The sequence below is a fragment of the Rhipicephalus sanguineus genome, chromosome 2 (assembly GCF_013339695.2).
Source record: "Rhipicephalus sanguineus isolate Rsan-2018 chromosome 2, BIME_Rsan_1.4, whole genome shotgun sequence".
NCBI lineage: Eukaryota > Metazoa > Arthropoda > Arachnida > Ixodida > Ixodidae > Rhipicephalus > Rhipicephalus sanguineus.
In genome coordinates, this window is record NC_051177.1 from 12,547,497 (window position 1) to 12,563,793 (window position 16,297).

Consider the following 16,297-nt stretch of genomic DNA (forward strand, 5'->3'; position numbering starts at 1 on the left):
TACTGGAATACTCTTTTCCAAACTGTTTGGTACTCTCACTGTGGGAGTGACGTTGACCATTTAGAATAAGTTAATAAAAAAGCAATTGCATTAACCTGTGGTTGCTATGATGGCAGCTTTTTGCCTTCATCACATGCTGACATCTTATGATTGCAGACTTTGAAAACATATGCACACACTGAAACAAATCATCATGCTGCATAAGATTATTCATACGTCATCTGGCATTCAGGAACCGTTCTTTTTTGCATATCACCCAATGCGTGTGCAACCCAACAAAGCCACACACTTGGAAGTTTTGAACTATTGGATAGTTTGCTTCGTGCATTGCAAATCGTTAAGCAGTTGCCTAACCATATCACCTGTTAATCTGTTTTGTATAATTGTAGCATTAGTTCTGTTGTTCGGACTAAAATTTGCTCCTGCTATGTCTCGAAATAGAGACAACAGTATTTGTAAATAAATGTAAGTATCACCTCATGGTGGCCTTTACAAACCGTTGCAAAATGTAGCTTTGCTATTGCCACAAATGCTCCTTTCTTTCTATGTTTTATGTTACTGGCCCATCACACATGTAGCTGCTGCCTTGCACGAACTGCGCCAGAATGTCTGGGAACATTCGAGATTATTTTAGGATTACCTGTTAGGCTTGAATGCACAAACGCAAACAGCTGAGTTTATTCTCAAACTAACGCGGCCACCAGCGATAAGGCTTGAATGTTTGATGCCGCATGTATAAATGCCGAGGCGCCTTGCCGCAGTTCAGATTATCGACGGCCGATGCTCTGTTCACCGCTATCAGCGTAAGCGTGTATCGCTTGTAGTTTGACTTCTCATTTACTGGGCACACGTTTGCCTAAATAAAAGTTTAGCCTTGAACAAGCCGACTGCTGCCTTCGTCCACGTCACGACCCCGTGACACTATTGCTTTAAAAACAGGGTGCTTAAAATCCTTTCCTATCTGTATAAAGGATGCTTTCATAATTTTTAGCTCACAGTAGTGTAGTGGAGCCAGCGGGGCAGATGCCCCCCCCCCCCCCCCTAAAAGAATCCTGGCATAACATTTTAAATACAGTGTACTTCACATATGACGATACAAGATGTTACAATCAATTCTTCAGATTTCTAAATCTTCCCATGCCCCCATGCAAAAGCGTTTTATTATACAATCGAATCCACTTATAACAATACCGCTTTTAGCAATATACAGTAGAATCTTGGTGATACAAATCTCAAGGGACAATGAAAATATCCACATCAGCCGAAACTTCATATCACCAAAAAACTAGAAAAATCCATTTTCAAACCATGGTATACACACAAAACATTATATTTCCGTCGAAAGAACTCGCATATGTCTTTCTGGGACGCGCATCGATGGACCAATCAGGGATGGCGCTGCTGGCTGTTGCAAACGCGCGTGTCAGAGCTTCGCTTGAGTCCAATTGAAAGCAAAAAGCCGAAGTCTGCTGCACCGTGGTCACAAGCGAACGGCAGGAGCATTGAAACACTTTGTGCCTTTTTACGACTTTGTTGCCTTTAATCTACCGCTGTGTTAGCCATGTACCTTCGGAGCTGCGTAGCCGCTATCAATGATGGCATCGATAGCGACCGTGGTTTCGTGTGCAGCAGTTACGGCAAACGGCAGTTCCGATTTCAGTCTGCAGCGGTTGTGGAAAGCAGCATTGCTTTGACTCGGTGAGCATTGGATGCGCATGTATTTTCCGAGTTTCGTCGTCACCGTACATGACCACGTCGATAGTGACCGTGGTTGCCATGGTTTCGTCCGGAGCGATTGTGGCAAACGATAATCACAGTTATGATTGTGTGCGCTGGCCATGCGCATACTTCCGAAGCCTCAAGCCCATCATTGCACTATGTGACTGCAATATGGACATGATACGTGTGCGTGCCCCGGAAACCAGTGCCTGTGCCCCACTTGCTCTACCGCTGTCAATCAGCTTGATAAACCACATTCCTGTTCTCCGTGGTGCCTTCGTTGTTAAGGCCATCATGCACCCTTCTCGGCGGCATGCCCTGTTCGTAAGCAGCGGGATGAAGCCTGTGCCAGTGCGGCCATGAAATGTCCCCAACACAGACAGCAGTGGAAGCGCCTTAGCACATCACAAGCCCCAGCAAAAGCCTCCAATCCTTCAGCTATAGCTGAAGCACCCGCTTCGTCAAACCTACTGCTGGCGCATGCACGCTGGGAAGGCCAGCGCTCTCTGATCCAGGTGTCATCAAGCCCCGTGACTCAACCCACACCGGATGCACAGCCTCAGCCTATGGCATATCAGAAGCCGGCTCCGGTCAAACAAGATTCGCCCCTGCAGAAATCTGTACAAAAAGAAGTAAGGTCCCCAATGGCTTCCACACCCACATCCACAACCCTCCCCTCCCCCTGCCGTGTTGAGCAGCTCGAACTTAGTTTGGCAGAACTTACCTCCCGTGTAGCTGCACTTGCGTCTCTTGTGGAGAGGCAACAAGCATGCATCGAGACTCAAGACCAACCTACTTCAAATCTCGAGACACTCATTTCAAACTTCACACAGACCCTTAACAATCTGAACTTACCATTAAAGGGGTCGTGAAACGTTTTCCGAAAATTTTCAACTACGTGTGTATTCAGAATCCTTTCCATCCATTCAATACTATACTTTGACTCGTTTTATTGTCCGGGTTCATTTAATAACTATAAAATCACAATTACGATTACCCAGCTCACGTTCCCGTCAACTGTACAGCTGACGTCACTTTAAGTCAGCCAATGAAACGTCTCTGTCGTCGACAAAACATGGCGACGCAGCAATGTTTGCTGAGCCATAGTTGGCCAAGATTCGTAGCATCATACCGTGTCGCTTCTGACACTGGCAGCTTGTGAAAGCGAACGTTGTTTCCACTTTTATAAGTTGTATGGCACTGTCTGACGATGCACATGGCTGGCATAGCAAGGACTAAGCCACCCAAAACACGCCGTAAAACACAACCTAACGTAACCAGGAAGAAAAAACTGGGACGTTGCACCATGCAAATGAAGGCAAGCACACACACATGACGGAGCCCGAATGTATTTGAAAGCGGAAGCAAGCAGATCAAGTGCTGTACTTGCGCAGTAAAGAACTCAGAGCGCAAAAGTTGAAGTGTTATTTGTTTCTTTTCTAGATTCCTATAAATCTATTATTTTAGAGCAAAAGAAAGCGAACGCTGTGTTTATAACTTCCCTTAGCATGCCGTCACACGTTAGTGCCTATGGTGGCCGGTAGGGCCGCATAGTCATTTAGGAGCCCAATAAAACTGCGATTTCAAATGGGCGTCAATAATTATAGACTGAATATAGTGCCGAAATATTTCAGAATCGGCATGTCTAATCCTTGTTGAAGCTTTCTTTTCACGACCCATTTAACAAAGCATTCAACAAAGCCCCGAGCTCTATGGAAGACAAAGACCACCCCTTCAAGCACACCCACCCCACTTTGTCAGTAGGCCTGGTCTCCAAAATTACGCCTGCCACCCTTCTTGCTCCACCAATCCTTTCAAATAACCAGCTTCATGATGATTGCAATACTTCTATGGACCACTGGCATTGTTCCTTATGAATGGACCTCTTCCATCATCACTCTTGTACAGAAGCCTGGCAAGCCTGCCACACTCTCCAACCTCCGTCCCATTTCACTAACTCTCTGTGTTGGGAAAACCATGGAACGCATGGTTCTCGCACATCTTACTGATCTTCTCAAGGATACTCACTTTCTTCCGTATAATCGGATTGGCTTCAGCACCCATATGTCTACTGAAGACCTCCTTGTCCTTCACCAAGAAACTTTCGACCATTGAAGTGTCAAGCTCACGTACTTGTCACTGTAGACGTGCCCAAGGCCTTCGATATCATACTTCACGACGCCATACTCTCTCCCCTCCAAGACACCGGCTGTGGATTGTGACTGTACTCATATGTTTCTGCATTTCTTCGCTCACGACGGGCCCAATTCTGACTAGACCTGTGCACTGCTGCCACTGCCTGTTTTTGCTCACGCTGCCGCCGCCGCGCAGTAGTTGCGGCGCGCTGCTGTTAGTCTTTTTTTTTTAAACCGAACGGGCAATTGGGACATAAAATACATCACTTCACCGGGGGAGCTCGTCTGAATGTGTCTATGTAATGGACTGTCCATTTAAGCTTATGCTGATTGGCTGGAGCTCGGCAAGCAGTGCGCCCTCTGTTTCCGTTTTTTTTCTGCAACATCATTTTGACGTCACGAAGCTTTCACAATTCTCGTCGCTAATGAGAGGGACGGAATGCGCTTTAACCATGGAGAAAATAAGAACGGATAGCTGAGCTTGTATTCATGTTAAAGAGACAGGACGTGCAAACACGGGCACAAGAGAGAAGTCAAGTGACTGAACAGTTATTTCTCACGTAGACTGCCATGCGCACCTGAATGATAGGTATCGCCTCTTGCCTGGGAATGCACAGGTAAGTATTTGTGTCTACCTTCTTTTGCACCACTGTATGAATTTTCAGTTGTTAGCGGAGCTTGTGGTGTCCGTGTTTGCATGCCCTGTCTTTTTAAAGGGCCCCGAAATGGCCTCTGAAAATACAAAAAATGCGGGCAGTTTGCACTAAGTCACGCAAGGCTTGGCACAGCAAAGCACGGACCTATCGCCGCTCGTACTCTCCCCGACCGACATGTCTAGCTTCGAGATGCGTGGCTTCCTCTTCGGGACTACGCACTTTCTACAGACACCCCATGACTCTCTGGATACAATTGGGCGCAGCAAGGCTATTCACAGGTTGCGTGCGATGTGTTCATCGGTAAGCTTGGCTTAGCTACTGCTCGTGCCCGGCTTGGCCAGCTGGTGCGGTATCTGGTCGCTAGACGACGTGATGCTTTCTTTCTCTTTCTTTCTGTCTTTTTTTCTCTCTCTACTTCTTTTGTTGATGTTCTCTCTTTTTCATCCTGCATTTATTTCTCTCTGTGCTATGCTTTACTCCCTCCTGCTTTCCCTCCTCCTCTTCATACTCACTTCCCTTTTCCACCCCTTGCTGCACTATATTAGTAGACAAGGCTATGCTATGCTCTGCTAGCGCACCTGAATAGGCGAATGGTAGGGCGCTCGTCTTCGGATCGAGGGTACGCGGGTTTAGTCCTGAAGAATTTGCCCTTTTCTCTTGCTTTATAACTTTCTTTCCGATTCTCTGTCCGTTCCTCTCTTTCTTTCTCTCCCTGTCTCTCTGTAATCGTTCTCTCGCACATCTGGGTTATTACAGGCCGCTCCATAGAGGGATTTACTCAAATTCTGTGGCTATGATGATGATAGATTTCGGGCATGGTCAGACAATTTACGCTGAGCTAGAACAGCTGCGCTGCTACAAGATGAGCGCGCTATTCTCTCTTGGCATTTCTTGTCTTTTTGGCGCACTTAGCGATGTCAGAACGGTCATGACATCATTGGGGTACATACTCTCGATTGGTCCATATACGAGAAATATCACTTGTGAATTGTCTCCCATCCTGCTTTGCCATGCAGTCGCCCACCCGATCTTCCTTGTCTAGCATGACCATCGTGCGCGATGAACTGGTTTCGCTCCTTTTTGTGCATTTCCGACTGCACAAGCGGAGATAACAGGGTGTAGCCGACAAGCGTGAAATCCTGATAGGCTGAACGCCTATTGCTGACATTGTACGCATGCTTTATAAAGAAATAAGTGGCGAGGAGATATCACCTGTAAGAAGGGTAGTGAAGCTGAGAACGAAACCAATGGAAAAGGCGCCGGATTATTTGATTCTTTCAACAGCCGAACTCTTTACTGTGGAGACAATGCAGCTCTCCAGAAAAAAGGCGAGTTCGCATCCACGTTTTTTCTGTTTTTTATTGTGGTAGCAATTATATGGACACACTGGACAGGTTTTCACGGTCGCCATCATGTTCCGTGTGAAGTCCAAATCGATAACATCACTTCGCGCATCGTATGTTCTAGCTGCAAGTAAAAGCTGGTGAGTGCTGGCGAGGGAAATGGCTAAAGCAGATATGGAATAAGCTGGCCATCTCCGTCGCACGGAGGGCGCATGCGATAACATGATAACATCAGCCCGTGTGCGAGGCCTGCGGTCCATTGCTTCTCAACCAGAAAGGAAACGCCCCACCTGTCTTGCGCTGGGCGAAGGAGCATGAAGGGATGACGGAAGAGGGGGGGGGGGGGGGTCTGAATGGCTCGAATAGCAAGTGTGAACATTCACTATTAGGGTGCGGTCAGGCGTTAGTGCGCGCGCTATCTCGGCAGACATCAGCAAACGGCTCGTATACCTGCTGTGATCTCACCGCTTCATGCTGTGACCACTGATACGACAAACTGCACGAAAAGCACTTCTTTCCCGGGAACGGCCATATTCTCGAATACACCAGCATTTTGAAGGGTTATGCGAGATCGGATAAAAAAATTAGCTGTTAGCCATAGTTTTTATAACATTCCGACATGTCACCATCACATTCACTGCTTTGCTTTTTCGTTGAAACAGATATTTTTCGAAGTTCGAGGTATAAATTTCTCTCCCTACGAAATCTCGAATCTCAAGTGGCTGCACTACCGCCCAGTGCCATAATGTGCACTGTGTGCTTATAAAATGGGGCCTATTTGGTAGCCTTCTCGGTATCGCCAGCGCCTCTCCCGTTGCCCTTCCTCCCATCTGAACATAAATAGGCGACTCCATGCCACGACAGTAGCCCCTTCGGACTAGCAGTATACTTCACCGCATAGCAGTTAGGCATTGTGGCAAAGCTGACTTTTGAAATGCGCTGTGGCCGCGAACAAACTGAGTCGCAGAAGCGCCGGTTCAAGGCTGCGAGATGATCGACACAGTCGTGGCGTCAGTTATTGCAGTTTCGGACATGCAATTTGAGCAAATAGTTGGAAAAATTAGTCTTTGAAGAGTTTCAGTGTCCAAAATTTCAGACGTTTTTATACATGGGGCATGTGGCGGTATTGTCACCATGTCTGAATTTTCAAGCATGCCCTAAAAATTGCCAGGTGTGCCATCCTTATTACTGATACGTGTTGGCATATCCCATCCTGTTTGATATTTTTCTCACAATAGCCTGCCATCAGCCTGTTTTGCTTTTGTTAGTTATTTTACAATTCTCGGCTACAACTAGGAGATTTTCGAGGCACTTGAGTATTGTTATAAGCGGGTTCAGCTGTGTAATGACAGAATATTTGGCAATGTATGTCGCCGATAATTCTATTGTTAGCACTTGGCTCAAGCAATAGCACTGGGCTCAGCAATATGTGGGGTTTAGCACTGGGCTGAAGCAATATCCAGGGCCAACTTGTTGGCCCCACACATTGCTTGAGCCCAGTGCTGAACCCTGCTATTTCTATCCATGATTTATCGTTTGGGCAAGAGTGCTAATTTTCTGCTTGATACTTCCAAGTGTTGATCTCTCATTGAACGTGATGTGACGGCTGAGTTTTGTTTATGCTGTATGGTTTAGAGCTCTCATAGATACTTTTGCCTGCAGAATTATTGTGTCCTCAAAGAGTGGACAATCATCCCCAGGATATTCTTTGCTCATATGTGGCGGTGAGTTGTTCTCGTTTCTCTATTTCATAGCCAAAGGCATTGTGGGCAACATTGTTATCGGCCATACCTGTCCCTGTTGTTTGTGTAGGCCAGTGGTCTACCTAGCTTCGTATGCGTGCACTGCTTAGAAACCACCCTGATGGCCCTTATGAGCTGTCCCATACATGCCTCTCTAAAGCCCGCGGGCATTGATGCCAAAAAAGTCTGAATTAGGGGTGTGCGAATATTCGAAATTTCGAATATTTTTCGAATAGTGTTTGCTATTCGATTCGATTCGCACTGAAATTTTGCTATTCGAACTATTCGAACTTCCCAAAGACAAATGCAGTCAACGTCCAGTTGAAAGTGACCCCTTCAGATTTTTAATATGCTTCACCTCATTACACTCTCGTATTGCGGCAAAGCTGCCTTTCAAGCTCCGTTACGGTCGAACTTAGGCAAGAGACAGTCGTCTGATTGGAAGTGGTCCCTAGATTTTTAATATGCTTCACCTCCTCACACCCCCGTATTGCGGCAAAGCTGCCTTTCAAGGTTCGTTACGGTCGAACTTAGCCAAGAGACAGTCAACGTCCGTTTGGAAGTGGTCCCTAGAGTTTCAATATGCTTCACCTCATCACACCCCCGTATTGCGGCAAAGCTGCCTTTCAAGGTCCGTTACGGTCGAACTTAGCCAAGAGACAGTCAACGTCTGTTTGGAAGTGGTCCCTAGATTTTCAATATGCTTCACCTCATCACACCCCCGTATTGCGGCAAAGCTGCCTTTCAAGCTCCGCTACGGTCGCAAATGTATTAACCCAAGAAAACGCTGGTTCCAATATGGAGATGAAAGATGTGGCAGAGTTGGGGGCTCAATGCTGTTTTGGACCTGAAATTTGGGCAGGAAGTCTGAAAAATCGGACGCCGAAGCTTTTTAGCATCCAAAATTTCAGATGTTCTTATATATTGACGTCTACAAGGCAGATTTGAAACTCCGTACTTGAAGGGAGCACACCCTTGTCCGCCACATCAGTTGGGCTTCCACAGAAGTTGAAAGAGAAGGAGAGGCTGAGGAAATGGAATCTCTGCCTATCACGTGTAAAGTGTTGTCGGCAACACTTTGATTGCACCAAATCATGTACATAAATACAATTCGGCATCTACATTGCCTCATTCTTGATAAGAAAGACAACTATGAAATATGACCCCACCAGCGCTTCATCAACCTAGCGAAAAGAAACACTTTCATGTTGCTATCTCACAAGAACATACTTAGGGATTCTCTGCAACTTTTTCTGTAATTTCACTTCGAATTATTCGAAAAATGTTTGAGAAATATTCGAAAATTATTCGAAATTATTCGATTCGATTCGCACTCAATCATTATTATTCGAATTCGCTTCGCACCCAAAATTTTGCTATTCGCACAGCTCTAGTCTGAATACATATTCATTAATATACTGAAACGAGTTGAAACGTAACTTTATCCTACTGACACTTCCGGCTCCATGAATTTTTTTTATCATGATAAATAAATTGAACTCTTCTGTTCAATTCTTATATAGATTTTTTTTAAATGCCTTCAAAACTTTGCTCACTTGATCATGATTGAGGAGCTTGGTTCTTTTTGCACTCTTCATTCATTGCCTTTGTCAACTTGTTGTCTGTTGCATCCATGCAGAAAGGATTGAATTTCTTTACTAATCCACTTTTGCCAACGATGGGGGATAGAGGGAATGTGCCTCATGCTGTAGAGCTTCTTCTTGAATGTTGTGACACTCTGACCACGATACTTGATGTTTGCAGGGTAGCCACCATGATGTCATCGTTGCATTTAAAAATAATTATGTTCAGACGTTGTTTGGTCTTTAGATAGTAAGCAGTCAGAAACTGATTTTTATTATAAACTGGCTTGTAGTATAGTGCAGGAACAAACGAGGACAAAGACGAAGTAGTACAGGACAAACACAAGCGCCGTGCTACAAACCGGTTTACGATGAACCAACAAGTCCATATTGGTACCCTTGTTGATTTTTATTTAATGCAATATAGCATTGACAGAGCTTCTTAACTCTGTCACGGCTGTGAGGAAAGAAGAAAACTGTGCTATATTTATTGTTTTGCTCATGTTTCTGAATAAAATAGCACCATTATTTCAATTCAATAGGGTCCCATATTGCATTAAAAAAGTACCTTGAAGAAGGTTGCATAGCCCAAATGACTCCTCAGACAAGAAGACTTCACTTCCCACGTCCGTCTTTTCATTCCCTTATGGCAAGGAGGCGGTCATGTGCAGTTCTCAGAGACGGCAGTATAGGCCTAGTGCGCTGCAGCTTTGACTGAACAAGTGGCATGCTGCTAATCGGGTGTGGCTGAGAGCGGGTGCGTACGGCGGGAACCACAGCAGCTCGAAAGGACGAAGCTAATTCGCGGTCAAACAGGAGTGTAACTATGCGACTGTAGTGTGTATGGCTGTCACAACAGCTACAGAAACACCACTGGTAAGCTGCCAAGAATAAAATTATATGGAGTTATATGTAAGGAGGCTCACGAGAACGAGCAGTGAGTGCGCTGGATGAGGGTGGTGCGAACAGATGCTCTTCATTTTTTTAATGCTTTCCTTGCTATTATTGCGCATATTTGCTCGTCGTGGTCATGAACTCTGCCTTTTCTTTAGCCCTGATGGAGGTCTTCGGCAGCTTGTGAAGCAACGAAACCGCATACACAGTGCCCACTCCTTGGGCAGGGGTGAGAGAGGCTCGATAGCCCTGCACTCTGCCTCTATGTTCCGACACTATTTTTTTTCATGCAGTGGGAAAGGCGACAGTGAGACCCTACGACGAAGCGGTTTTCATATCTAGAAGGGGTGGTGGCAATTTCCAGAGCCAGGTGCATAGTAGGTCTGTGCAGGATGTGTGCTCGGACTTGTTGACAATCATAGCCCAGGCAGCGGGGTGCTTACACCATTCTCGGTGCCCAGCCTTGCATGTGCGCCTTGCTCTCACAATGTGCAATTGGTTTTATAGATAAGTGGGAAAATTTGCAGAAATCTTCGAACAGCCCGAAGGAACGAGCGAGCGAAAAAAAAAGCGAGAGGAGTAGAATGAACAAACTTTTCTCTTGCTTAGCCCGAACACCAACTCCCAACAGAATGGATGCTAGAGTCAAAGGAAGCTCTTCGCATAATATATGAAAAAAAAAAAACTTATTTACCGTAAATAATGCAAGACCGTGATAAAATTCTCATAACCTGAAGGTGGACATCCTTGTCGACACTCTTCATCTGAGCAACATACTTGTCAATGAATTCAGAGGGCCCCTTTGCAGACACAGTTTCCTCCCTAATGCCGTAAACATGATCTTTACGCCCCTTGCTGGCATAAAGATCATTGCAGTGAAGAATGGTTTTATTTTAAATATCTTTCTAGGTGTTCAGTTCTGCGGAATCCACACAATAACGAGCGCTACTCGTTCTGCAATGTCATTGCCAAGAGCGCCCGCAACATGTCACAGCGGGGTCTCGCGCACAGCCACTACTGGTGGCACTGACTGTCCTAGCACCGCAGCGCCACCATGCCAGCTGTTGAGGCCTATAGTGAAAGGACAGACACAAATGGCGCAACATGCACATGTGTGTCCACATGGTGTCAGCCATGGAGGAAGGGAAAGTAAGGAGAGGCCCTGACGTCACATTCGTGAAGCCTCCACATCGCAAACACCGCATCGCCTCCTAGCGAAGGAGCCTCGAAACATTTCGCGATTTCCGCTGTGTCGTTTGCAAGCGCATGCGCGATTCGATCTTTTTTTTTTTTTTTTTCGCCGTGCAAGCGGTGCCGCGGCGCAGTCGATTCACGCGTGCTGCTCTGTGTGTTCTTTAGGAAAGCTACGCAATGCCCAGCTGTTGCGTATGGTTGCGTATACCCGGTGCAAATCGCGTGCACTGCGGAAAGTACCGGCTGTCACTTTTCATGTGTACGTACACGTTCGCTTCATTGCTGATCACTAATGCATGGTATTTGCATGCGAAGCTCTCGGATGTGCGCTCTGTTGCTTCTTACTCATTGTGTCAACTCAGAACACACGTGAACTTTTGTTTTTGGCGTCTGACGCGCCGTACATAACCTGTGCCGAAGGCATCGTATGTTTTTAGAGGCTGTGTCGTTCAACGAAGGGGCAATAAACTTATGTTGTTGTTATCGGACTACGTGATGTATGTATTGTGCAGTGTGCGCTCGCTGCGTGCTTGTTTTTGTGTGCGTACTGGAATTACAAACTTTACGTGCACGATCGCGTATACAATGCAGCGGTGTCCTCTTTTCGACGTGAAGTTACGTCAACTATAGGTTGGCGTTGCGCCGAATAGCTACTATGCTCACTCCATATACACAAACAAAGAACCGCTAATCCGACAACAGATAGGGAAATCGGGCTACGAGAAAGGGAAAGCCTAACGCCCAGCAGAACGCGTAAGTCACTGCTAGGTGAGTTCGAATACGATGATGTAGGGGCTGAACGTTTTTGATCACGGCACGTACCGGTATTCTGTACTGTTGCACAAAAACGCTCCACGAAGAATTTCAGCACACAGTGCTCGGGCCTGGCACGCACGAACAGCCTGGTAAACGTCTGCTTGCAACATTTTACTGCGTGCGAACCGCACAATACGCGCTAAGTTTACGCTGGGACTACAAATCTGCGCAGAAGCTAACCACCGCGGAGAGAACGCCGCGGGGCATCTGCTGTTTTGTTTGCCCCATACCGATTTGTTTGCCCCATAAATCTGACGTCACTTCCGCCACACTTTTCGCAATGCATTGAAATACGATAGGGCCTCTCCTTAGTATTCCTTCCTCCATGGTGTCAGCAACTGCAACTACTACATTCAGTAAAACAACTAAATTAAGGACAAGTTCGCTGTGTGACAAATTCTTGTTCTTGATGATTATAGTCGTCATTGGTTACATTGGTACAAAATTTCATGACTATACTCATAAACGGTCGTTAAAGAGTTAAATTCACCATTACCTTAGCATGTTCTTGAGTTTCTTATTTCCTTATTGCATATCTCATGTAATGTTTGTTGCATGCTTCAGGATTTCTGGCAATGTGTAGCTTGTTGTGATGTTGCAGGATTGTCATGCTTGGATATCATGGCAAATTAGATGTGTCTACACTACATCGGCTTTGCACGGACCTGACGTGTGCTACCACATTTAAAGCATTCCACAGGGCAGCATTTATAAAGCCGCGGCCACTTAGGTAAGCTGTTTTAGTAGGGCACAGGTTATTGGTTCTTGTTTCTGATTGAAGGAATTACTCTGGAATGCCTGAATCACTTGACTTGTACGCAATGTGGACACGAAGTGTATTGCAATTTTAATGCCAAGTATAGTATTTTGCTCACACATGTTCTCATATTTTGTTCTGCTATGTGTTTAAGTCAAGGTGGTTGTAATAGCTCAACTTTGTGTAAACTCCTGGTTGATGTGATTGAGAGTTTCGCACGAGGAGTAAAAGCTGGACAGGACAAGTCGCAGTCACTGCGTTACTTGAGAGCCGTGCCAGATTCTCGATTTGTGTGCACATAGCAAGAGCAAAGTTAGCTTTGCCGGTGGAGCCACTGCACTTTAGCAGATGATGTGACGAAGGCCCCACCTGCAGCTGTGCTTGCACGCTAGTTCCCCAAGCGCCTGTGAGAGGCGCTCTGCGGAGCGCTGGCCTCACAGTGCGATGTTCAAGATGGAAGTGGACGACTCTATACATTGTATTGGAAAATGGCAAAGCAAGGTAATTATAGCAGCTGCTTTAACCTTCTTGTTCTTGAGCGTGAGCAGCTGTTGTAGTTTGTTGTGCTTTGCATTAACTGGTGCACTTGTCAGTATTGTGTAATTCAAAGTGCTGTCCATAGCATCCTAATTAATTTTTATCATCCAGCACCTCGTAAGAGGCGACAGATTCAAGTGCATGTCCATCAGCGTCTTTTGTGTTGTACGCACAATCCCTGGAGTGTAAAGAAAAACCTTGCATTATGAAGCTTTGAAATGAAGAGCTCTGTATGCTTATTGCTCTTTGTTAGACCCACAGCACAAACCTCTTATTCAAAATGGGCACTGAAAGTGTGCATGGGAACACCATGGATATTCTTCAGAACTCCTTCATAAATTTATTCTGAGGGTGATGTGTCTCCAAGAAGCACACCTTAAATTCAGACAAATTTTTTGTGTAACATGCAATTATCCACAACGACCATGAAGACCCAGCGGTGTGGCGATGAGCGTTGATAGGATGGGTGTCCGCTTTGAAGCACCCTCGAAGGCATTTGCTATCTGAGCAGTTCTGCTTGATAGGCTATTAGCACTATTTCACCATAACCGATTCTTTTGTCGTGAAATGCCACATGTCATCATCAGCATAGCTTGGAAGGGTTTATTAGTTAGCTGCCACCTCGTGCAAAGATCACGTACCATGTGATTCCCTCTGGCAAAAAGAGTGTTCCACACTCGCCACCTTGGCTACGAGTGGCACTGGCTAACACTCCCAGGAAGTGTATGGGAGAGTGCCTTCTGTTGTAGCTCAATTGGCATAGCATTGGACATGTAATTCGAAGCCTGTGGGTTCTGATCCCACCAACGAAAAGGGCATTTTTTTGTCCACTTAAATTTCTTTCCATCTATGTCATAATTGATGACTGCATTCTATATAAAAAAGTAGCATGCCAACAAAATCAGGTGGACCTAAATTTTGCCCTAACACAAGTTAGTGAGTGGTGTACTTGGTCACCAATGATACTAACCCTAATAAAACGGTACTTCTACGAGTGACGAGAAAAAAACAATCATATACGTTTACTTCCTACGCCCAAGGAACATCAGTACGTGAAGTAAAAGAATACGAGTACCTAGGAGTAACCATTACAAATATGCTTTCTTGGTCTTCACATATAACAAATGTATGCAGCTTCTCGTAAGCTCGGTTTTGTGTGGCACAAATTGAAAAAAAGCCCCTCCAAAACTAAAAATGCTCACATACAAAGCGTATATTTTGCCTAAGCTAGAATATGCTTCAGTGGTTTGGGACGCTTTCTACAAAAAAGATATTCAGAAACTTGAGATGATCCAAAGCTGTGCTGTACATTTTATTTTTTCTAAGTTCAAATCGACTGATTCTCCTACAAAATTAATGAGAGAAAATGACATCCCCTTGCTTGAGGATCATCGCAGAATCGCACGCCCAAAATTTTTGCATTCGATTTATAATGGTAAGCAGAATATTCCTGCACATAAATACATACAGCCATTTTCTCCTCGCACATCCCGGCATTGACATATGCATAATTTGCTTTCATACACCACTCGGACTAACATTTTTAAAAATTATTTTTTTCCCCGAACAATTATTCAGTGGAATAATGTGCCACCTGACGTCGTTTCATCAAATGACTTTGAGAGAGCGTTCCTCTGACCATCTCAACCTTTATATAACTTGAAGGTTTTCAGTACTTCTTCCGGTTATTACTATAAAGCTTTTCTTTTTGTTTTGTCTATGTGTAATGTGACTTGATAAAACTGCTATTTCTTAACATTTACTCTGTACTTGACGCGTTTCAGTGTGTATAGATGTACAGTAGACTCTCGTTAAACGGAACCTGAAGGGACCAAGAAAATGTGTTCCATTTACTGAGAGATGAACAGGGGTGCAGAATCCAAGTATGAAACCAATCGTGTTAGATGCAGTTGTTCCGTTTAAGCAGCAGTTCCGTTTAACAGATTTCCGTTTACTGAGAGTCTACTGTAAATAAGTGTGTATGTATGTGTATATTGATTTTTTTGGGGCTTCAAGACATTGCTTCATTTCTACCACTGTGTATTCTTATATTCATTTTTTTTTGTATTTTTGTTACATTTTTCTTGCTGCATCATCTATTGTGTATTCTTGTAAATTTTTATTATTCCTTTGAATTTTTTATGTTTGCATAATTGTTTATTGCTCTGTTCCCCACTGGCCTGGTCTTGAGTGACTGCAGTACGTTCTAAATAAAAAAATAAAATAAAATTAGCACACTATACAGTTAAAAACTACTTTCAATATCTCCTATGATTTCCTTGGCTTCTTTGTCGGTAGGTATTATTGAGATGTCATCATCAGTTGATTGGCTACTCACTGTAAGCTCTCTGTACAATCGTCCTAGCGATGTGCTTCATAAAATAGAACTTCAAAGCTTCATTGATGAACTTCTTGAGTCATACGTGGTCGTTGGAAATGTAGATGTGCATAGCACTCGGTGGGGATGTTTGTTACGTAATAGAAAATCTCCCCTGGGCTGTGCCTGCCTAATAAAAACTGCAGCATTGCACAGTGAACATACTAATCTATTAGTATCCTGTGCCATCTCTGGAGGGGAGCGTTATTGATTGTAAGCGACCTTTCCCTGATAGTTATGATCAAAACGGAGTTACATATTTCCAAATGGAAAGTTGAGTCACCCAATCGGGAATTGTTCTGAGTAATTACATATTTAGGCTAAGATGATTGTGCTTCTTTTTACATAGAATGATAGACTATGCTGTGGCACACATGACAGGTTTTATGACTGGTGTTGCTGCGAAACGCATCCCACAAACTAACGAATTTGCTAACAAGTTTCATATCCCTCGGTGGAACCAAGACTGTAAATAAGTAAGAGAAGAACAATGCAGAGCTTGGAGTCTGCTTTGCAAGTCTCCTACTGTGAAGAACTTGATTCC

The 16,297-nt window shown here is 44.7% G+C and overlaps 1 protein-coding gene across 1 annotated transcript in view; it reads left to right on the forward strand.

The window, feature by feature from the left end:
• The window catches only part of LOC119382421 (multidrug resistance-associated protein 1), a 351,316-nt gene that overhangs the window by 106,112 nt on the left and 228,907 nt on the right, over positions 1-16,297 (forward strand). Inside the window, exons 7-8 of the mRNA XM_037650116.2 lie at positions 7,516-7,577; positions 12,684-12,812. Of these exons, the coding sequence (XP_037506044.1) occupies positions 7,516-7,577; positions 12,684-12,812 (191 nt within the window). The remainder of the gene's footprint in view (positions 1-7,515; positions 7,578-12,683; positions 12,813-16,297) is intronic.